This window comes from Lichenostomus cassidix, chromosome 18, assembly GCF_008360975.1.
Source record: "Lichenostomus cassidix isolate B80296 chromosome 18, HeHo_3.0, whole genome shotgun sequence".
Taxonomy (NCBI): Eukaryota; Metazoa; Chordata; class Aves; order Passeriformes; family Meliphagidae; genus Lichenostomus; species Lichenostomus cassidix.
Window position 1 is genome coordinate 11,957,094 of NC_139498.1, and position 22,886 is coordinate 11,979,979.

Genomic DNA, 22,886 nt, shown 5'->3' on the forward strand with positions numbered 1-22,886 from the left:
CCTCCGAATCTCCAGTGTAACTTCTAGCCCCACAGGTATCCCACTGGGAAAACATGCCACAGGAAAGAGACAAGGGACTACACCTTCAAATAGACCTCATCAACTGAGTCACAAGAGCCACACAGAGCAGTGGGACAGTGGGCTGGATCCCTGAGCAAAGCAACTTCTCCAATGCTTTCTGATGACACATTTCAATAGAGAAAGCTTTTCCTCATGTTCATCAGCTGTGTGCTTACCTGTGATGTCACTGCATGCAAGTCTAAACATAATTGCCCACTGGAGTAAATTAAATTTTAGTCAAACAACACACAACCTGCAGAATGTGCTGGGATTGCAGGTTGCAAACCCCACTGCAGAGCTGGCTATGCTGTTGCCAGTGGATGCCTTGTAAATCCATCATCTATCAATCTCTCCTGCTTGAAGAAATGCGAACCCAGGACTTGAATCAGCAAGTCCTTCCCTCCCTTCCTCCCTAGACCACCCTTTTCCACTAAGTGAGATAAATTTTTCCCAGTTGTAATAATGCCAGAGACAGTTAGGGTTATTGTGGGGGAAACTTCATCCCAGAAAGCATTGCAGGTTAGCATGTCAGTAAATCAAAGAACAGAAGATAGACCTTCCCCTTTTGTATGAAGCGTGTTTCCTCATATCTCTTGATGAGGCTGGGAGAAAAGGTTAAGAGGGAGCAGGCAGAGCTAATGATTTAGTGAGGAGACTCATTAGCTAACTAGCAGTGGAGCTGAGATAGCTCACAGCTACAGCACTTCACATTAGAGAGATTCATCCAGACTCACCTGAAATCCCTCAGTCTGGTCCCTGCATATGGATAAACCAAGGCTGAGCCAAGCAATGGCTTCTCCATGATCTGCACATTGCAGGACTTTGATGCAATGCAATGCAGAGGTGGTGCACAGTTGCGCATACAAAATAATTTACATGGCCCCAAACTGAAGTCCAGGACTTGTGAGTACAAGGTACAGGTTTTGGTGACTGGCCAGATGGTGGCTTTGCCCCCAGACCTACCTGGGTCTCATGCTGCTGCAACCTGGTGCACCTCCACCAGTCTTACCCCCATATTGTAAACTAGTAAGCCATTTGTGCTGATTGCCTCATTGAGGAACATTTTACCTGGCAGAAAAGCACCTTTTTCACCTAAGGTTCTGATTTCTTAAGCAAAAGCTCCCTTTTATCATTTAATCCTGAGTAAGTATCAAAGTCAAGTTTTCCTGCTTGCTCTGACTTCTGGAGCAGCACATCTACCAACCGTCCTCTGCAGAAACTAGTCTGGCATTGCCCTGGATCTCTGAAGATCCGGCAGGTACTTTAGTGACTTCCCCTGCTGCTCTCTAGTGCTGCAAGATGTTCAGGAACTGCTTCAAGCACACATTTGCTGCCTTGCTGAAGGTCATTGCTTTACCAGGTAAGTCTTCTTGTCCTGTCTGTGCTAGGTCCAAGTGTCTCTCTGGGTGCCTGGCTGTGCTGGGGATCTGCTCCCAGAGTTGCCTCTTGCTGTGTCTCTCCTGCTGTAGGTTCCCTGCTGCCCAGCACCTCCACCCCAGACCTCAGAGCCTGTGTTTGCTTGGTGAGAAGATAGCTGGGCTTACAGCATCTGCTGCTTCCTGATCCATTATGAAAGAGAGAAAAGAAAGAGAGAAGGAAAATCAGAGTGAGGTGCTTAAATAAGCACCAGGGTAGGAAAACAAAATTTTGTATCAGAACACAGCATTTCTTGAGCATTTTCCCAATTCAGTCTGCACATCCTTCCCATTCCTAGACCCCTTGCTTGCCCGAGTGCCCAGAGCAGGAAAGGAAGCCTGGGAACTTAAATTCTGTCATTCCTCCTCTGCCATGCTCCTGTTCCTGCAGACTGTGTCACTTCCTTGCTGGAGTGAGTCCCTCACACCTCTGCATTTCCTGCCTTTTTCTGGTGTTTGGGTTAAGAGAGGAGGAAACTGAGCTTGAGGGCAAGGAGGGACATGACTGTTGGAGTGATGTACCTGGCAACTGCTTTAATTACCCTCAATACATAACAGTCAGGGCTAATGCAAGTCAGCAGAGCAGTACTGAACCATGGACCAATCTGGCAGTAAACTCAAACTAGAAAGTAACAAAATGAGTGACTGGATTGTGTGAAGTTATCGTGGAAGTGCATGGGAAGGAAGTGGTTGGGTTGTGACCTGCTCAGCACAGACTCTTAGAATGTGCCCAAGCACACAGCAAATCTTTGAGCCACACTCCTTCCATTGCATGCTCTCGACTCTGTATTTACTGGGGATCAATAATAAACCCTGGTGACTCTACAGCATGGTTCACCAAAGATTTTAGTCTGCAACAATAGGCACCAAAGTCTGTGTTAATATCAAAGCCCATTTAGCTGGTGTGGCTCCCCCAGATCTCCGTGTGACCCTCAGCTCTTTGCTGGGAGAGGAGGGGGCAGAGGATGGTGAACTGGGGACATTGATGAACTGGGGACTACTCCTGACAGTAGCTGATGTGCTGTTTGTGCTTCTCATGCCCAGGTGTAGGGACATTGCAAGGTGGGAGATGGTAAATTCAGCACAGTAAAAGCTTGAACCAACAGCCAGGCTCAAGCCCCTCAACCAGGACCTCTCCAAGATGAAGCTCTGTGAAAGACACACATCGTGGCTCCCCTGCTCCTGGCTTTCATCCACAGCCACCGTCTGACACAGCTGTGGCCCAGCCGGGTAATACCACATTGATTTCTGCTGTTAGTGGACGTCACAGAATTCTTGATCTGGGAAAGGCAGGAGAGAACTAACAATAGCATTAACCTTTTCTCGCCATAAAATAACCTTTCTAAATGTGCATTATTTAAAAGGGTGATATTAAAAGCCTGGCATCCCAGTAGAAGTAACTCTTTTCATAATAACTCTCCCCACTGGACTCAGCTCCAAGAAAATACTGCATTTTCAAGAAAAGCTTGTCCAGAGGTTATTCTTTCATTATATGCCTATCGAAGTTATTGCATTTGTCCATGTCCCCTCACCATAAACCTCATGGGGACATGGTTTAATGGGGAGAGATCAGAATACTCCTTGTCAGAGCCCTGATGGGTTTCCCTCATTCCTGTGATGTTCAGGGACATGTTGGAGTGCAGGGTGTTGTTGTTGGGAGAGCTGCAGCTGTAAGTGTGAAGAAGTTTTACAGCTGTATATGCAAAGAGAGAACGGATACGGTACCAGCAGATGGGGCTGAAGAATATATTCTTTAGACCCCGGGTTTTAGAGGTGCAGAAAAATATCAGTGGGCTCTGACTGCCCTCTATTTGTGGCGTTTAATGGTATAACATGACAAAGTGTTTAGTTCCTTAAATTTTGGCATGGTTGACTGTCGCTGTTGAGCCGCTAGCAGAGAAGAAAAACCCGGATTCTCAGCGTAGCATAGAAAAGAGAGATTTATTATTTTGAATCCAACCTACATAGGCTTTTCAGAGGTCACCCAGATTGGTCAGTCAGAAACCTCCCCCTAGGCCTGATTGGCCAGGCCTGAACTTGTCCAAATCTTGAGACACTGTTCTAACAACATCCAAACTTTATCTTTGTTTATAAAACACAGAAGAAGTTCTCATGGGAAAGACCTGTGCTAGCCACAGTTGACAGGAAATGCTGAGATGTTTGAGATGTGGCTGGGCACCCTGTGCAGGTGTGGATGAGGGGCTGCTAGTGAGTGATGATGTCAGTTCCCTGCGGATGGTGGCAATTCCTGCTGCTGAATAGAGCTACATCCAGCTGGGGAAGCTGGAAGACAATCACCAGCTGCTCCATGTATAAATCCAATTGATAGGACAGTCTAGCTCCATGGGCAAATTTCTTTCTGCTGCTTTAACCCTGAGCTCTGGATAAGCAGTAAATTGCAAGGATTTGGTCTCCAGCATTAAAAATGGGTGCTGAGGGACTATTTACAGCTCATTTCCAGTGCATCCATCCTGTGGCAAGGGCAGACTCCAACATGCCTTCCCCACTCCCCCACCCCATGTCCTGCTACTACCCACAGTATGTAACTGCCCATTAAGAAGCTCTGGAGGAAATGTAATTTTGTTGGCACATCCTGGTTAAATCTGGGTAACCGTTCCCATGTGTTAGAGAGCTGCCTCCATTGCTGTTCCCTTCGTGTCTCCTCTGCTATCAGATGGATACTGTGATAAGTTGGGTTGTGTTTCATCTGTGGTAGAGGTAGCAGGTTGGATAGTATGGTTTCATGGGATTCATCCAGTCCATGGATGCCATTTGACCATTCTGGGTCAAGTTTCTGTATTGCCTTTTCTATGTGAGATAACAGGATTAAAGGTTTCATGGATTTCAGAGCTTCACCTAAATCAGCAAGTGTGCAGAGGCTATCCTGGTTGCACTGAGCCTCTGGGCACAGCTCACTTGCTGCCATCGAAGAATCCCCATACAATACCCACATGTTATACATTCCAGGGAAAACATAGTTAAAATAAAACTCATTTGAGATCCAGAGGCACTGGCATCTGTAGCCTATCAGAACTAAAGGCCTGTAACTCCTCAAACCTCTCATCACTCATTTTTCACAAGTGAATTTATAACCTTGCTGGAAAAGCTGACGAGACAAACTCCAGCCTCATTCAGTAACATCTTACTAAACTGAAGAAGTCATAAACCACTTAAAAAAATAAAAGTTGGGACCAAAGGGTTGAGTGTAAGTGACTAACAGGTCAGAGGATTACCACGAGGGAGACAGAGGAGCAGACTTGGGAAAGAATGGAGTTTGGTGCCTAGAAGTGATATGAGACTGAGAAATGGCACTGGAGATTGATTTATTAAAAGGATAAAACCAGGTACCCAGACACTGTGAAATAGGGAAGACTGAGTAAAAAGAAATGAGACTGAAATTGAGGAAAATGGTAGATCCACCTGCTGTAGGAACTGATCCAGGGAACTGTGCAGCACGTGGCTGTTCTGGGGATGGGGGAAGGGGGGGGGTGGGAAGTGGTGTCACATCTTGCATCAGGACCAAGTAATTGGAACAGCAAACCCTAAAGTGAATTCTCCTAAAAAGGGGGGAGGACTGTCTGTGCTCCAGTCTTGGGACACAATAAGGTAGATGGTGAGAGAGTCCTGAATCAGCCTGAAAACTCCCAAGATCAGCTGTAAAATTGAAATATGTATTTTTAGACACAACAAGTTCGTGGGTTTTCCTTTACTACTTGGTTTCTGAGTGTTTAGGATGTGTTCGCTTCCTCTGGGTGCTCGTCATGCTAACCACAAGGGACAGGAACATATAATTCCGTGTTAAATAAGGTAATACTCTTGTGCAATCATGCAGTGCAGCATCTGGAGTTTCAAAAGCAGTAAATACCAGAATATGTTGCAATTAATATCCAGAACTGGTTATACCATTTTGATTTCCACATGTTGAGCAAGTAACAAAAGGCAAAGCAGTTCTATGAAGAAGCTCATCAAGGGGACACTTTAGACTTAATTTCCAAATACCCCAAAGTGATGGTTCAGTGTGCATGTGATGTAAGTGAAGTGCCACTCATCAGCCTTGATCTCCCCTTTGAGGGGTGTCACCAAAGGACGATCCCATGTACTTGCTCTTGGCCATCATGGATCCAATATCATCTCCATTGGTGCATGGGAAAAACGGCAACTGTCCAAAAACACACTGTGTTGGTAAAGAAATGCAAACTTCCAGGGAGTGGGATCCCTAACCCACTACATCCCAGGCTTTCACCTGACACTTTTTCCTATGGGGGATGCAGCACTGGGGGACAGTTTTTGGAGGGCTGCTTTAGGCTGATGGCAGCGTACGTGTTTCCACATCAGCACTTGCAGGTGCCTCCATCCCACTGCCCTTTCTGCTTCTGCTTGCAGAGACAGATAGTCCAATTCCTCCTTCCCATCACTGCCCCCCATAATCTAGTTGATTGGACACAAATTAGTCAACACCAGAGCTATGTTAATTAGTGGCTCATTAATTTTTCAGCTCACTGGTTGAATGAGAAGAAAAGAAACATTGTCATTGTGGACACCAAAACTTGGTTTCACCTGAACTGCGGCATTTCTGTCTCATTTCTTAAAGCTATTTTGGGATGACACTTCAAACAGAAAAGTCGGGAAAAAACTGAAATGGAACATTCTAGCTTTTTAAAATTTTGTTTCTTCCTGTGCAAAGGGGAATGGGGTTGGAGATTATTTGATAGATTTGACCTGAATGGAAGAATTATTTCAGCTGACTAAGCATTCAAATTCGTTTTTTTCCCCCAGAAAACAGCTTCATCCCACAAACATGTGCATTTAAGCCACAGTTGCAAGTGTGGAATTAGTGCTCGAAGCTGTTGGGGAGAGACTAAGAATTACTGTAACACGGCAGCTGCTCCCCCATGTGTTCACAGACTCAGTAGCATTGCAGCAGAACCAGGGTGCTCTGCTGCCTGGGGGTCCCATCCTACCTGCCACCCCATCACAGCACAGCTGGAACAGCTTTTGCCTCTAGAATAAAGGCCTGAGTTCTTCCAAAGCCAGAAAATTGCTCTGAATGTTCCTGTTCCTCATCCAGTGCTCCTGTTCTCCACCCAGCCTGGAAGTGTTCAAGGCCAGGTTGGACAGGACTGGGAGAAACCTGGTCTAGGGGAGGGTGTCCTTGTCCATGGCAGAGGGTGGAATGGGCTGAGCTTTAATGGCCCTTCCAACTCAAACCACACTGTGACTCTGTGATTACTAGGACTCTTGAAACATTTACTCAAGGCTTACTCAGGCTGGCCTTTGCATGCTGTGAGTAGCAGACAGGTTCAAAACCTGGGGTCTGTTTTTCTCTTCCCTGCCTGGGTGGTGGGTCACTTGGACCCATTGCTGGGGACAGGTTCCATGTCAACAAGCCAATTGACAACGTTCCATGACAATTGTGACCTGTTGTTAGAGGCAGGTGCTGTGTCACAGTGTGGCCCTTTGTGACACCCCACTGCAACATGTGTGGGCAGCATGGCTGCTGCCCACAGTGGATGGTGACAGGCAGGAGCCTGGAGCTGACCAGGAGCCCCCCACTTCAGCCCATATCTTGCCCCACCAAGCCCTGTGGGGCTGAAGTGTTTTGCCGAAGCGTTTTGCGTTTTGCCAAAGCTTCCCACCAGCCCAACACCCACCCCAGCATCCCACATACTGTCTGTCCCACAGCATGAAGAGACCCCCTGCCTCCCCTATGGAGGCCTGGGAGCAGGACAGCTCTTCCCAGGACAGCAGCTCTGTAAATCTCCAGCTCCTCTCCTTCTATGACACGACCACGATGCAGCCACTGCAGCTTGGTGAGAGGGGCCCTGTAGGGCTGGGCAGGGCTAGGGTCACCAGCACACCCTGCATGATGCCAGCATCACTTTTTCCTGGCACGATGTTGCCTGAATGCCAGGGTAGCTCAGGGCTGGATGCCAGCCCCAGCACAGCCTCCCCCAAGAAAAAACAGAGCAGAGGGGTTTCAGGGCATGGGCAGTGAGGGGCAGTGAGAGGCAGTGGGACTTTGGACCTTTCCTGCCCATCTGGCAGCATGCTCCTCAGCCCAGGGCACTGGGGCCTTCCCGGCTCCAGCAGGGCAGCTGTTCTGCTGGTCATCTCCAGGCACAAGCTGCACAGGAGAAAGACCATGCCAGGGGAGTGGGCACAGGGCTGAGTGGAGGGTAGGTCTCTGTGGCTCTTTCCTGTGGCCAGAGCCTCTGCAGCCCTCCTTGCTCTTCCCCTCTGGTAGGTGCCAGCTGGTTGCCTATATACAAAGTGTCAGAGGATGCTGTGGATTTCATCATGGCCTTTGTCAGCAGCTTCAACAAGGTAGCTGTGGCCAGTTGGGCGGTGGCTGTGCTGGCGTTTGCTGGCAGGAGCTTTGCTTGGCTGCAGAGGAGTGCTGGCTGGGCAGAGCTTCCTTTCTCACACGGCACTGCACCCCCAGTGCTCTGGTCCACTGGCTTTGTCTGCCCTCCCACACTCCCTGTTTGTCTCTCTGTCCCCCAGCTGCCAGGAGACCCACAAGGCCGCATTTCTGAAGAGCATCTACATTCTGTGCAAAACTGCCTTGAAAAATGACTTGACCCATGGCCTGGATTTATTCTGCCAAACATGCGAAGTGGCAGAGAATACCCAGGTGAGGGCACACCTGGTGTTCTGGGGATGGGGACAATGCCTGGCGCTGGCACACTGTGTGGACAGTGCTGGGGTTGGTCAGGGACTCGAGGCACTGGGTGCTGGCAGCTGCTAGGTCCCATCCTGGTTGTGTTCTGCAGGAGATCCTGGAAAATGAGCCAAAGGACCATCTGACCTCAGGGGTCTGGCATCTTGCCATGCTTGCCATTAAAGAATTAAGGTGGGCCCACTGCCCCAGAGCTCTGATGCCACCTGCATGAGGCCTTGAGGGGCTGCTCCCAGCACCAGTGTCCAACTGTCCCTCCTCTGTCCTTGCAGCTTGGTGGAGAAAGTGCTGGAGGGCAAAACCAAAAAACCTCCTCTCTGCTTGTTTCTCAAGTGTCTTCTGGCTTCCCCCAGAAAAGGAAATGCCATACCAAAGTGCTTCCCTCTATGTCAAGGTAAGTTCTGGATGAGCTCCGGGAGCCTCCAGTCTGTTGGTGTTGAACCGCTAGCAGAGAGGAGTCCGATCTTTAGTGTGGCAAAAATGTCTGATTTTATTAATTAATTTCAACTTATATAGACTTTCAAAGGTCGCTCAGATTGGTCGGTTCAACACCTCCCCCCAGGCCGATTGGCCAGGCTTGAATTGTTCATATCATCCAAACTTTATTTTTGTTTATAAAACACAGGAAGAAGAGAGAAAAATTTCTCACGGGAAAGGTCTGTGCTCGCCACAGTTCTCCCGTTTTATTTAAAAACAGAAGGCATTGCTTGTGAGCCCCAGTGGATCAGCATGAAGGATCTGCTTCGTAATGGCCAGTTACCAAACAGAGCCTGGTTGAAACACAAGAAGGGGTCTGTCTGGCGGTGGCCAGCCACCGAACAGAGCCCAAACCAGATGCTGATTAAGATGGTCAAAGAGACTCCTTGCAATACCCTAGATAGAGCATATATAAAACCTAATTCTACATATAAATCTATAATTCAACAAAACATGCATTCAAAGTCCTTGCTTTCTGACTCCATAAAATAAATTTCAGTCTCTGATTGTGGATGGACCGGCTTCTTGGTCATCATCAGAAGGATCACTTGGTTGGTGTTCTGCATTCTGGTTGTCATCTTGAGGTTGCTGGTTCTGTCTCTGGAGCTGCAGGTCAGGGTGGACGCATTTTGCAGGCAGCCATTGTACCTCAGTATCTGTGGAGACACAAGCATACCCCTGACCCCAAGCAATAAGCTCATGTGGGCCTTCCCAGGCGGTAGTAAGTAAGTTCCGTACCCATACTTTCGCCCGGGGCCAACGCAACTCGTCTGACGACTGCAATGAGAGAAAATGGTTCAAAATCACAGGATTATTCTAATTCGGTGGCACTGTAAGGTGATTGATTGTGTACAAAGCTTTTTCCAATCGACTCTGTGGTGTTTCCCCATGCATTTCCCCCTTTTGCCTTTCCAAAACACGCTTCAGAGTACCATGAGCATGTTCAACAATGGCTTGGCCAGTAGGAGAATGCGGAATACTGAATGTGTGGTCTACACCCCATAGGTGTAAAAACTGCCGCGTCTTCTGTGAGGCGTAGGCAGGACCATTGTCGGTTTTCACAGTGTCTGGCACCCCCAGGACCGAGAAGGCTAATATCCAATGGGCAATGGCGTCACGACTTTTTTCTCCAGTACGAGCAGCTGCCCACATAGCTGAGGAGAAAGTGTCAATAGACACATGCACATACTTGACTCGGCCAAATTCTGGAATGTGTGTCACATCCGTCTGCCACAGCTGCAAGGCCTTTAGACCTCTGGGGTTAATCCCTCGTGGCAGAGGTGCAGCGAGTCCGTGGCAGTCAGCACAAGCGCTGACAATGTCACAAGCCTCAGTTGGCGTCAATTGAAACTGCTTTTGCAGGGTATGTGCACTCTGATGAAAGAAATTGTGCAATGCCTTGGCTTGTGCAATTTTGTCCGGCTGAGGTGCCACCCATGCAGGGTTGGCTAACATGTCAGCCCTGGCATTGCTGTCTGTTATAAAACCTGGTAATTTGGTGTGGCTTCGAATGTGCAGAATATAATACAGATGCCCTCGACATCACCTTCCTGAATCATCTTCCACAGGGTTCGCAATAGCGAAAACAGACTCGCATTATTGACTTCTTTCAGAAGTGAACAATCCAAATGTTTGGTTATGTCTGCTGCATAAGCAGAATCAGTGACGAGATTCAAAGGCACCTGAGAGAACCGCTGAAAAGCCATGGCAACTGCTTTCAATTCAACCAGTTGAGCAGAGCCTGTCTCATGGTCTTTCAGCACCTGCCACTCAGATCTTTCCTTCCAGGTAACAGTGGCCTTTCCTGTTTTCCCAGAACCGTCCGTGAAGACAGTGGGTCCGTGAACTGGCACCCGGCTGTTCTTTGGCTGCAACGTAAGATTGACTGAATTTGCCAGCTGCAGCAATTTGTGACTGGGCAGATGATAAGCAATCTGCCCTGAAAAATTTTGCAGTGCACTTTGCAAAGGAGCGCTATTACCAAGACTCCATTCAAAATTGTCCCGTGATACCGGAACAACAATCATTGCAGGATCAGCTGCCATCAATTGTAAACACCGATATGGGCATTTAGTTATCAGGCAAGCTATCAATTAAAACAATGTGGATGCTGTCTGTTTTGGCTGATGGGGCAGAAAGACCCATTCCAGGCTGTGCAAAGGATCATCCCATTGTTTGTTCCACTGGCCAATGATACCTGTAGGATGGAGGTCTGGAGCAGTAATGAAAACAGTGATATCAGTAGAGGGATCTACTCGATGAACCTGATGAGCAGAAACCGCTTGCTGCACTTCATTCAGCACTCGTCACGCCTCAGGAGTCAATTGTCGAGGTGAGTTTAGGTCAGAGTCCCCCTTTAAAATATTAAAAAGTGGGGAAAGTTGTGCATTGGTCAGTCCCAAATACGGACGTAACCAATTGATGATGCCTAGCAACTTTTGGGCATCATTCAGAGTCTTAATAGTGTCTGAGAACTGCACCTCTTGATGCTGTATGGTTCGATCCAAAATTTTGTCTCCCAAATATTTTCAAGAAGGCTGTTGTTGAACCTTTTCCAGAGCAACTTGCAACCCATAGGAATGCAAGGCATCAAGCAGTTGAGGTTGTAACCTCCGCAATTCATCCTGAGTGGCTGCTGCCACCAGGATATCATCCATATAATGGTAGCAGAGTGCCTCAGGGAACTGCTCACGGATTCCGGACAAGGCCTGCACGACATACCATTGACAGATAGTCGGGCTATTTTTCATGGCCTGAGGTAACACTTTCCACTGAAATGACTTTACAGGCTCCGCATTGTTTATTGCAGGCACACTAAAGGCAAATTTAGGCCTGTCATTGGGGTGCAAAGGGATTGTGAAAAAGCAATCCTTCAAATCAACAATCAAGATTTCCCACTTTGTGGGAATCATCGTGGGTGAAGGCATGCCAGGCTGTAAGCTCCCCATACTTTCCATCACTGCGTTAACTTTTCGGAGATCTTGTAACAGTCTCCATTTCCCCAATTTTTTCTTAATCACGAAAACTGGGGTGTTCCAGGGACTGGTAGAAGGTTCTATGTGTCCCTGTTTCAGTTGCTCCTGAACCAGCTGACAAAGGGTGACTAACTTGTCTTTTGGCAGGGGCCACTGTGGTTCCCATATAGGTGTTTTGGTCAGCCATTGTAAAGATAGCATGGAATATGGTGCGCCCTTGCACACAGTGACCCCTATTAAAAATTTGTCGTGATTCGCACCCGCCAAGCTGCCAACATGTCCCATCCCCAGAGGTTCACTGAAGCTGGAGTGACATAAGGCCGAATGGAGGCCATATGTCCCTCTGGATCCTTCACCAACACAGGTCACTTACTCAATCAACTCTGTGTTGTTCCTCCCAATCCCGCAATATTCAGTTCCACTGGGCACAGAGGTCACGTAGGAGGCCACGAAGCAGCGGAAAGGATCGTTGCATCAGCACCTGTATCGATCAAACCTCGGACTCGAATTCGATGCAGACATGCTTTCGGCATGATGAGGGTACATGTCATCAGTGGTGACTCATTGGAGATAGATGCAGCCCAGTAGACCTGCGGAAGTCCTGGCAGTTCAGTGCTGTCACCTCCGCCAACTCGCTGGTCTACCCTGGGAACAGAAGACTCACAAGGCAACAGGTGAGCAAGGCAAGTGTTTGCAGGAATGGTGACGGGGCTCAGGTGTGGAAACTGTAGCGTGAAGTTGGCCCTTGAAATCAGCATTTATGAACTGTGGAAGAACAAGGATCCCTTGGCTGGTGGCCTCAGGCCCTGCCATAAGCAGTGCACTGGCCCCCTGATCCACGTAACCATCCACTTCCAAGGGAACCCTGTGGGCATCATCAGATTCTAAGACAACTGTTGCTGCGGTGTAGGCATTGACTCGGGCTGAGCCTTTGGTGCCTCTTCCACACTGACCGGGTAAGCCTAAGTCATCACCCTGTTCTGGGGGAACTGATGTGATGGGGGGCAAATCCCCCTTTTTGCACCCCTCTTCACGTTTCCCAACAGGGGTCGACCATCTGCATGGTACTGTGACCTGCAGTAGTCTGAAGTCTACCACACCTCTTACATTGAGGAGTCTCGGTCCCTGAATCTCCCTTTTTTCCTGAATTTTCTTTCTGTTTTGATTTGACTCGTTTTTGTTTGTCCCCCGATTTGGGCTGGTTTTGTCCCTGATCAGTGAGTCCCTGATCCAAGGACAGAAATGCAGCCAAAGTGGATTTCCCCTGATTTTCTGACTGCATCCTGGCACAAGCTCGCATCATCTCCTGGACAGAAAGATCCCCTGGTAGGGCGTTGATGATCCTTCTACACTTGTCATTGGCATTGTCTCTTGCCAAATGTTTCATCAGGATCTGTCTTGTGGACTGATCCTCAACCTGCTTTTCCAAAGCTGCTGCCAGCTTCTCAATAAATGACAGGTAAAGTTCAGATTGCCCCTGCTGTATCTTTGTATACCGTGTTTGTGGGGCAAGCATCTCAATAGTTTTCAAAATGGCTCCCATACCGAGCTGCTGGGCTTGCTCCAGGATCCGAGGATCCCAGGCAGCTTGAACATTGGGGTTAGCGAAAGGTCCCTTACCCATGAGGACATCAGCCCCAACCATGCGCCTAGGGTCCTTGGCAGGCAAGGACACATTTTTCTTCAGCTGATCCTCAACCAGCGCTTTCCAATTGTCCTCAAAGGCGCTGTATTGCATGGGGTGAAACATCACCTGAGCCAGATACATAATATCAAATGGAGCAAGCAACTCACTATTTATCATTCTAAGAATTTGCATCACAGCTGGAGAAGACACACCAAACATAGCTACCTTGGTTGCTAAGTCATTTGTCACACGCCATGCGATGGTGGAGTGGCTGTTCCTTGTGTCCATGGCATCTGGGCCAGGCACATACACTGGAAAAGCCTGCATGCCCCCTTGCGGGAAGCCACCACCATCCAAACCTGCCACAGCAGATTCGCATCCCTCCCGCTCTTTGGGCAATCCAATCTTTTCTATAAGGTCCCAGTCTCCTGCCTCCAGCGCACCCTGCTTCACTGATTCCCAGAACTGCGGGGAGTCACGCGGGCGAAAAAACCCCATGCCGTTGCGGTGTCTCCAAGGATTGGTCAGAGCCCAATGCCTTTTCTTTTCGTCGCCTGCGTGAGCCTCCACCCAGGAGGAAGAAAACCCTCCTCATCACTGTCCGAGCCGTCTGAGTAGGACTTGCAACCAGCACTTCCCATCACAAAGGATGGTGACTGGCCAGAGGCAGTGTCCGTGCAAAGAAACTGCGCAGTGACTGGGATGGGGGAGGGGCAGGGAGATGGTGGTGTCACCAGCATGCCGCCAGGCGCGTTTGCCAAACCCACCGGCACAGCACCAGTAAGCTGCGCCAGGGCTGCATTCACCACAGAACCCGGCAGGGGAACCAGCATCTGCCCGGGGCTGAAATGCCATCACCAAGTCAGCTGCTGGGCCATCGGGAAGTCCAGACCCCATCCGGGGTCCCAGGGGATGGACTCCCGGCCCAGCCACACATGGACAGGAGGGCCTGCACAAAAGAACCTCCCTCCGCTGCCGGATTCCAGCCACCTCGACCAGTAAATCACGAAGAACTGCAAGCGGAGGAGTTTCTGCCGTGCTCAGCATGGGTGCCGTGTCCACCGAGCCATGGGGGAGCCAGGTCGGCCCTGCTCCCGCAGGAGTGCCAATCAAAGCTCCCGCAGCTGAAGCACCGCCCTCCGGCTACTTCTCTTCCGGCCCCTGCACTGCCAGAATGGCGGCCAGGTCCGGAAGTTGCCCCACGACCGCCCCGGGAAGCCACCCTGACTGCCAGCCACCAGCCGCAGCCAGCGGCTGAGCCGGTGCCTGCTCACACAGCCCCAGCACCACACCGGCCCCACCCGCGCTAGCTGCAGCCGGACGTAAACCGGCCACTGCCGCCCCAGGGTCGAACGGGGCAACAAGCCCCCCCGTTGGAGGCGTCTCTTCCAGTCCCTGCGCAGCCAGAATGGTGGCAGGTCCCAGAAGCCGCCCTGCGAGGGGATTGGCTGCCTCCGCAGCTGCCGCAGCCCGGGCTGCATCGCCGCCATGCCATCTGGGCTCAGGAAAACACTCGGTCCCCCCGAATCAGCTGCCACACTCGCAGGAACCCCCGCGGCAGCCGAAACCACCGGCAGATCCGGAATCGGAACCCCTGCAGCCGCAAGTTGCTGGCGAGCAAGGCGAGCAGCTGCGAGTCCCGGTCCGCGGCAGCACCCCCCACATCCGCCCCGCCAGCCCCTGCCGAGCACCCCGGCTGCCCACAGGGAAGGGGCACTCCAGCGCCATTCTGTGGGGGAGGGGGGGTTTGCTGAGGCTGCGCATGCCATGGTGGCAGGGGAGGGAACCTTCGCAGTGGCCGTGTCAGAGCCGATCTGCGGTCCTCCTGTCTTCATCATCTCGGCTAGCTGTTCCGTCGGGTGGACATAAGAGCGCCTCGGGAGGTCAGTTGGAGAAACATACTGAGGCCTCGCGGCTGCATCTGCCACCAGGGACGGGACTTCAGTATCTGTCTGGGTCGGCGCGTCCTTCATGCACCACCCCACGACCGAGAGCAGGGGTTCCAGGCCCGTGCAACCCTCGAGCTGCGACTCATAAAACGCCTGTCCCCTCAAATGTCTCTCCAAACCCCATAGAATCAGACTGTAGTCCTGTCTCCAAGCATCATCTCTGTGGCCAGGGCCCAGCCAACATTGAACAAAAAATCACAGCTCAGTGCCACGTCCCAAACGGCCCAGGCCACGTGGCCCTCGACCCATTGCAACAAGGCCCGAGTGCCCCGCTGCATCTGATCAGCCGCAGGGTCATCCCCAGAGTCCTCCAGAAAAGCCCGCAGAGAGTTCATCCACAGAGAGGGGGGGTTCCATGTCTGCATCAAGATCAGCCATGCCTAACGGCAGGCGGGGGGGGGGGGGGCTGGGTCCGGGCAAACCGCATACTTTTCACTGCACACAGTACATGTCGGGGTCACCAGATGTCACTTTTGAACCGCTAGCAGAGAGAAGGAGTCCAGTCTTTAGTGTGGCAAAAATGTCTGTGTCGCTGTTGAGCCGCTAGCAGAGAAGAAAAACCCGGATTCTCAGCGTGGTGTAGAAAAGAGAGATTTATTATTTAATTCCAACTTATATAGACTTTTCAGAGGTTACCCAGATTGGTCAGTCAGAAACCTCCCCCTAGGCCTGATTGGCCAGGCCTGAACTGTCCAAATCTCGAGACACTGTTCTAACAACATCCAAACTTTATCTTTGTTTATAACACACAGAAGAAAGTTCTCATGGGAAAGACCTGTGCTAGCCACAGGTCTGATTTTATTAATTAATTTCAACTTATATAGACTTTCAAAAGTCACTCAGATTGGTCGGTTCAACACCTCCCCCCAGGCCGATTGGCCAGGCTTGAATTGTTCATATCATCCAAACTTTATTTTTGTTTATAAAACACAGGAAGAAGAGAGAAAAATTTCTCACGGGAAAGGTCTGTGCTCGCCACAGTTCTCCCTCTGGGCTGCTCCCTGCTCACCCTGTGCTGCCCCATGACCAGAGATCAGAGGCAGGGTGAGGTCTTGGTGTGGCTTTCCCACCCTTGTGGCTCTGTCCCCTTCCCATGGGTGTGGCTGTGTCCTGTGCCACAGGCTGCTCTGTCCCCAGCAGTTTGGGTATCCCTGTGTCTCTCCTGGGCAGTTCATGTGTCCTCCTCTGCCACTGAGAGTGCAGATCAGTCTCCTGGCTGTGGGGGACGGAACAGCAGAATCGCAGCCACTGCTCTCTGTCCTCTTTGCAGACCCTGAAATCCATAGACACAATGCTGAGGACAGCGGTGCTCAGCTTTCCTGCCTCCCGTGTCAGCAAGGAGCTGCAGGACATCTTGGAGCTCTGGTACAAGCAGAGTGGAGGTCCTGGAGGGGAGGAGTTGCTCAGTCCAGAGCTGAGCAGGCAGAGTGTGGTGTGGGGAGGATGTTCACCTCCTGTGAGGAAACAGAGGTTGGCACCAGGCTCTACTGAAGAACAGTGGCTGCAGAGGGTAGCACCTGCCTGGCCAAAAGGTTCTCCTGGGACCTTTATCCAGGCCTGTGAGGGACCCCAGGGACCCCAGTGCAGGCTTTGTGTGAGGACAGAGGAAGCCTTGAGGGATGGTACAAGTCTGGCCCAGGAGCAGAGCAGTGTTGGTTCCTGGTGCTCACCAGCAGCTTGTCTTGTCCCAGATGCTGCTGGACTTCACCAGATCTAGGAGAGTAGTTGTGCAGGAGAGGGCTGTGGGGAGGATTGGTCTCCTGACCAGCTTGCTGCCCAAGTATTCCTCTCTGAAGGTAAGGACCAGGCACCCTCCAGCCAGGCCAGTCCCCCCTCCCTGCCAGTCTCCATGCCAGGGCTGTTGCCCAGCCAGTTGCTTTGAGAGATGGGGCCAGAGAGCCCTGCAAAGCCCAGCCTCACCAGGAATCCAGCCCTGGGCACACTCTTGGGTACAGGTCTTCAGCACCAACTTCCTTCTTAGCCCTTCTTCCCATGCCTCCCTCATCCAGGCTTCTGTCAAGCTTAAAAGAGACAGTTCTGGACGTGTCTGCCCTAGAGACATCCCAATCCCAATCACAAGAAAGCTGCTGGGACGTCTCATTGTTTTGCGATATTCCAGGAATGAAACAAGCTCCACAGCCTTCCATGGTCTTTTTTCTCTTGCTGATTTCATGTGTAAGTAAAAAAGCAAGAGCAGCTGTGGCCTTCATCCCTGTGCACACAGACCTCTCTTGATAGATCTGCTTCCTGACCTCCTTTGCTCCTCCCAGCTGCTTCCCATAGCATCCCAGCTCTCACTTTACTGCAAAAGCTGAGTGCTCACCTCAAGTTCAGGATTTGTTTGTTACTGCTCTCCTTCCTCCCCTTCCTTTCAGGACCTTGAGCCCTGCTGGCTTGTGGCCCCTACAGCCAAAGCTACAATTGACTTCCAGATCCCAAAGCCAAGTCTTCCCGGTTAGAGAAGAGCAGATCCAGCACGCTGGCTTGTCCCTCTTGCCTGTAGCAAGAAGCTATTCCTAATACCTTTCAGAAATCTTGACTGATTCTGTCCTGCTGCCTTGCAAGCACATCTCAGGGCTGTTTGATGAGCTTGCTGGCCAAACAGCTCTGACTTACTGAATCTTCTGTGTTTGCCCTGCTGTTCAGTCAAGTCAAGGCCAAAGGACAGGCCAAACCAACACGTTTGGTAAGCTATGACCACCTTCTCGCTGTGTTTCATGAGCACCAAGGACTGTACCCAGGTGATGAGCTACCCCCTTGCTGGGACTTCTTTCTGTGGCATCAGCAGGGCACTTGTGTGAGCAAAGGCACCCAGAATCAGCGGGGCTGATGGGGCCTGACTGCCCTGACAAGCAGGTTCCTGCCATCCCTGAGCAGGGACAACACATGGGCTGCACTCCTGTGTCTCAGCAGCAGCTCCAGCCCCAGCAGGAACTCCAGCCCTCGTGGTCCCCAGCAAGCCCCTAGTTCTCTGTAGGGCCAGCAGCCCATGCCCATGAGCCCTCCTCCCTGATGTGGAGGGTCCTCTCTCCTCACCCTCTCCCAAGCAGGGGCTGCAGGCACTGCTGCCAGCTTTCCTGTGGGATCTGCTGCCAGCACTGCAAGGAATATCTGCCTGGCCAAGCAGCACCATCAGGGCACTCAGTGGCTCATGTCTTCTTTCATTCCTTCCTGCCACAGGCCTTTGGAAAATACCTCTAGTCTAGCGAGACCACAGAAATCATCTTCGAGGCCATCAAGGTGATGACAGATGCCAGTATCCTTGACAAGCAGGTGTCCAGCAGCATGCTAGATGCGGCCATGGAAGACCCAAACTTCTGGCTGACAGATGTAAGTGCCCAGGGGCTGGATTGCTCTGATCTTCAGCCCTGCCAGGGCTTGCTCCTCCCTCCATCCCTTCCTCACAGAACCAGGTGATTTGGGCATCTGAAGCCACCCAAAGGCAGCACAGAGGAATGGGAAGGGCAGCTGAGGACATGGTTGCACTCCAGTGGCAGTGCCATCCTCACCTGTATCCTCTCCAGGTACCCAAGATAGTGAACAGCATTCTTGTAAACCTGCCATGCATCAACACAGAGTCAGACCATAAGAAAGTGAAGTCACTGTTTCTCCTGATGATCAATAAATGCTGCTTGGCAGTGCTCATTAGCCTGTGTGAGATGGCTCTTCAAAAAAACAGGTACTGGCCCTGACAATCTGAAGGGCTTGCTCCACGTGGGGAGAGAGACCCTGAGACTCTGTGGCTGCCAGTTCCAAGGAATGCTGCAGAACATCCCATGGAGTCAGGCTCTCCATCTCACAAACCTTTCCAGCTTTCTGGTGCATTGGCCAAAGCCAGCCAAGCCAGTCCAGGGCCAGCTTGGTGCTCCCAGCCCTGCAGAAAACTCCCCCTCAGCCCTGTCCTGCCTCCTGAGCAGAGCCCCTGAGGCTCTGTTTTGTGGGGTTGGTCCTAGCCATGGCACTGTGGCTGAGGCAGACCCCTGGCTTCCAGCACTGTGCAGGAGCTGTGGGCCACTCTGTCCTCCATGCCTGAGGTTTTGGACAAGATCCTAAAGGAGTTTGCTACCTTGCTCCAGAAGCAGTGGGTGCAACCCTTCCAGAAAATGCATTGACCCCTCTCACAGAGCTGTTAGTTACCCGAAAAGGTCCTGATCCCCTTCCATGAGCCCTCTGCCAGAACCTCATGGCTGTGTTTGCTCCTGAAGCCATCCTTCGAGCAGATTGACATGGGGGAGGTGGGTAACAAACCCAAAATCTGGAGTGATCAGGGGTATTCTGATGTGGTGATGGGCTCCCTGCTGCTGGAAGTCCTCTTTGGGCTGTCAGAGAGACATGAGATGGTGGTGAGACATGAGACATGAGCAGGGTGGTGCTGGGGCAGCCACATTGGCAGCCAGGGCCTGGAGCTGAGTGCAAGGCAGTGGCTTGGCCTGGGCTGGGAGTCAGGATGTGGGGTGACTGCTCCAAACACCCTCCTTGTCATGTTGGGACCTGGAGGCTGCCCTGGGAGGTGTCCTGACACAGCCTTTTCAGAAAATGGAAATTCTCTTCTTCATAAAGGCGGGAAATATTGACATCTTCCTGCCAAGCATGCTGAAGATACTGGAAGCTGGCAATGAAGATGAAAAGCTGAAGATTGTTATGGTCTGCCAAAATGTTCTGGGTCAGCTGAAAGATACAAAGGCCAGCTCCATCGCTGTGCCACTGGTGGGGAAGATCCTGCCCCTCTTTGACTCAGTGAGGTTGATGTGGGAGCCTGAGCCCCACAAACGGGCACTGCCCTGCAGCCCTGCCCTGACAGCAGCACTCAGAGAAGGTTCAGCTCTCCTGGAATGGATTCTGGGCTTTGCAGCCCAATGCTGCTTCTGCCCGCTCTGGAATCTGACCCCGGAGCACTGCCCTCCCCACAGCCATGGGCAGAGAGCCTCTGTGTCCAAAGCTCACCTTTCCTCCTCCCTACCAGGAGTGCAGCCAGCTGTGAGAGCTCTCCCTCTGGCTCTTCAGAGGTCCGTGAGAGTAAGGATGAGAAGGCAATGAGGAGGCAGATACAGAGTGCACTGGTCCCGCTCCTCTTCCATGTGAGCGACCAGGACCCAGGCATGGCCAAGGTATGGATTTCAAGGCTGAGAACTGATATGAGGGGAGATTGACACCTCCCAGGGATCCCAGGCACTGGGGCAAGGGCTGCTGGCAGAAGGCAGGGCTCCCCCAGCACAACCCCTGGGAAGGGCCCCTGCAGAACCAGTGCAAGCAGGGGTGGACAAGGTGGCATGGCCATTTTCAACACCTGTCGTGATGGCTCCAGCAGGGCTCAGCAGCATCCCGTGGCCACTGAGGCAGCACCCAAGGCCTGAACATGTGTGTTCCCAGAAGCACAGAGGCTTCTTGGCTTCCCCACAAATGTCAGAGGCCAGGGCTTCAAGCCTCAGTCAGTCACCCAAGGCTGTCCACAAGAGACCCCAAGACATTTGGGATAGGACAAGTCACAGCTTCCTAAGGGCAGAATCACCGCAGGAATAAAGCCAAGAGGTCTCTTTCCCCAGGCCTTGGTGCCACCTCTGAGCTAATGCTGTTCTGCAGGCTTCCAGGGAAGCCCTTTTTGCTGCTGCAGAGCTTCTCAACTGGCAGAAGCTCAAGCACCTGCTGCAGAAAGAGAGGATGTGGGAGCTTGGAGAATGCTTGGTAAGGACAAGCCACAGGGCCCAGGCTGGGTGAGGGCTGTCCCTGCCCTATGTCTGTCCCCTCGAGAGCGCAGGGGAGCAGAGCCTGTTCTAAGTGCTGCTCACAGGGCTGGGCAGGACCTGAAGGACCTTGTTCCTGCCCTCAAGAACTGAGCCCCAGAGGCTCCTCTCCAGGCCCCTCTCCCCGTCCCTGTACCCAGCAGGAGGGAGGGCTCAGCAATGAGGGGCAGGAGGGACTGCTCCAGCCAACTGGGGGGCTCTGTGACAAGCCTGGAGATATCCCTGGTGCACCCTGCAGCTGATGAGGAGGAGTAGCATGGCTGAAGAGTACATGCAGCAGAGGCTGCCCTACCTGAGTGACCCTCAGTCCTCCGTGCGCCTGGCGGCCATCAGGTTCATCAGTGAGTCACTGTCGCTGTTGAGCCACTAGCAGAGAAAGAAGACCCGGTTCTCCATGTGGCATAAAAGAGAGTATTTTAATATTTAATTCCAACTTATATAGACTTTTCAAAGGTCACCCAGATCGGTCAGTTCGAAACCTCCCCCTAGGCAGATTGGCCAGGCCTGAACTGTCCAAATCTTGAGACACTGTTTTTAATAACATCCAAACTTTATCTTTGTTTATAAAACACAGGAAGAAGAGAGAAAAGAATTCCCACAGGAAAGGTCTGTGCTAGCCACAAGTCACAGCCCCTTTTGGGCCACCCTGGCCACGTCCCTGCCACTGCACTGGCAGTAAGGGGCAACCCTGTGGCTACCCCAACTACCCTGTGCAGAGCCTCAGCCTCCCTCTGCCCCCAGCCACCAGGTGGGTTTGGTGGCTACCTTGTTCAGTCCCGTTCCCTCAGGCTGCTGGTGGCCCCTTGGTCAGCCCTGCAGAGAGGGAGGGTGGCAGGGCATTTCCAGGGGGTCACACTGCTGGGACCACACTGGGAGCAGGGAATGACAGAGCTCTGTGCCCAGGGTCTGCCACAAAGCACATGACAGAGCAGGATTCGGAGACTCACGGCTATATCCTCAGTGGTGAGTGGTCTGCGTGGAATCCGGATGGGCTCTGCAGACATGCAGCTTCATCTTGGCTGTTTCTTTCGGTCACAGCCCTTCAGCCCTCGGAGAAAGACAGGGATATCTCTGTCAGCTCCCTGGCAGCTCGCACTGGCTTGATCCTGAGATCTCAAAGGGCGCAGCGAAAATCATTGGTCATTTTTCATATGCTGTGCTGCTGGTGCCGGTGAGCTCAGCAGAGGTGCAGCTTTCTGTGGATTAATAAAGGTGGGAAAATACATCCAAATCCATGATATCCTTTAGATTTGTAGCACCCTGAGTGTGTTGAGTAGACTGTGTCTTTCTCAGCCTGTTCCACAGGCAGTGGGATGCTTCCTCCTCAGCACACCTGGCCTGAGGCTTGTCTGGCAGGTTGATCCCTTGCTGAGGCTTTCCCTAGGAAAACCCATTGTCCAAGAGTTCTCACACTTTCAAGGGCTGTTGCAGCTGCCTCACCCTTCCTGCCTGACATTTTTCTCACAGGTTTGGGCAGGAAGGGACCTTAAAGATCATTTAGTTCCACCCCCCTGCCACAGGCAGGGACAACTTCCACTATTGCAGGTTGCTCCAAGCTGCACACAGTCTGGATGTTTTCAGGGATGGGGCAGCCACAGCTTCTCTGGACAATCTGCGCCAGGGCCTCACCACCCTCACAGGGAAGAATTCCTTCCCAATATCCCATCGAATCTTCCTCTCTGTCAGTGGGAAGCCATTAGCCCTTGTTCTGTTACTCCAGGCCCTTGTCTAAAGTCCTTCTCCAGCTTTCTTGGAGCCTCTTCAGGCACTGGCAGGGGCTGTGAGGTCACTCCAAAACTCTCTTCTCCAGCCAAAGCTATCCCAGTGTCCCCCATATTTTGCCCCACACTGTGACCATTTTGTTCCCTCAACCCCAGGAAGGCCAGTCAGCAACCCCTGTGTGGTGACCACCACAAGCCCAGAAGCTCACCCAGAATTGCTCCAGATCATGAGCATTGCCCTC

General features: G+C 51.6%; 1 protein-coding gene and 4 long non-coding RNA genes across 13 annotated transcripts; 4 read left to right on the forward strand and 1 right to left on the reverse strand.

Annotated features, from left to right (window-relative positions):
• Positions 1–727: 727 nt before the first annotated feature.
• LOC146429728 (uncharacterized) lies at positions 728–3,356 on the forward strand. The gene is made up of 3 exons (XR_014855524.1): positions 728–1,203; positions 1,277–1,420; positions 1,530–3,356. It is a non-coding gene; the product is annotated as an uncharacterized LOC146429728 (long non-coding RNA).
• A 3,548-nt stretch (positions 3,357–6,904) lies between these two features.
• Positions 6,905–8,427, forward strand: LOC146429729 (uncharacterized). Of its 2 annotated transcripts, XR_014855678.1 has the most exons (4): positions 6,905–7,285; positions 7,720–7,799; positions 7,980–8,109; positions 8,249–8,427. It is a non-coding gene; the product is annotated as an uncharacterized LOC146429729 (long non-coding RNA). The 2 variants fall into 2 exon arrangements; XR_014855677.1 differs by lacking the exon at positions 6,905–7,285 and having other exon boundaries at positions 7,315–7,799.
• A 31-nt stretch (positions 8,428–8,458) lies between these two features.
• On the forward strand, positions 8,459–19,519 carry LOC146429730 (uncharacterized). Of its 4 annotated transcripts, XR_014855674.1 has the most exons (8): positions 8,459–8,548; positions 16,116–16,226; positions 16,453–16,547; positions 16,874–16,978; positions 17,192–18,512; positions 18,707–18,861; positions 19,174–19,310; positions 19,388–19,512. It is a non-coding gene; the product is annotated as an uncharacterized LOC146429730 (long non-coding RNA). The 4 variants fall into 4 exon arrangements; XR_014855673.1 differs by having other exon boundaries at positions 17,192–18,861; XR_014855676.1 differs by lacking the exon at positions 19,174–19,310 and having other exon boundaries at positions 17,192–18,861; positions 19,388–19,519.
• On the reverse strand, positions 18,674–21,313 carry LOC146429731 (uncharacterized). Its single transcript, XR_014855681.1, has 3 exons — positions 21,216–21,313; positions 19,320–19,501; positions 18,674–18,739 (listed from the first exon to the last, which is right to left on the reverse strand). It is a non-coding gene; the product is annotated as an uncharacterized LOC146429731 (long non-coding RNA).
• LOC146429732 (uncharacterized) lies at positions 19,550–22,154 on the forward strand. Of its 5 annotated transcripts, XM_085078046.1 has the most exons (5): positions 19,550–20,290; positions 20,763–20,864; positions 21,162–21,264; positions 21,827–21,886; positions 21,962–22,154. In XM_085078046.1, the coding sequence occupies exons 1-5, from the start codon at positions 20,015–20,017 to the stop codon at positions 22,096–22,098; spliced, it is 678 nt and encodes a 225-aa protein (XP_084934172.1). In that variant the 5' UTR covers positions 19,550–20,014; the 3' UTR covers positions 22,099–22,154. The 5 variants fall into 5 exon arrangements, 2 of the variants coding, with proteins under 2 accessions (XP_084934172.1, XP_084934171.1); XR_014855669.1 differs by having other exon boundaries at positions 19,550–20,864; positions 21,498–21,886; XR_014855668.1 differs by having other exon boundaries at positions 19,550–19,919; positions 20,146–20,864; positions 21,498–22,154.
• Positions 22,155–22,886: the final 732 nt, after the last annotated feature.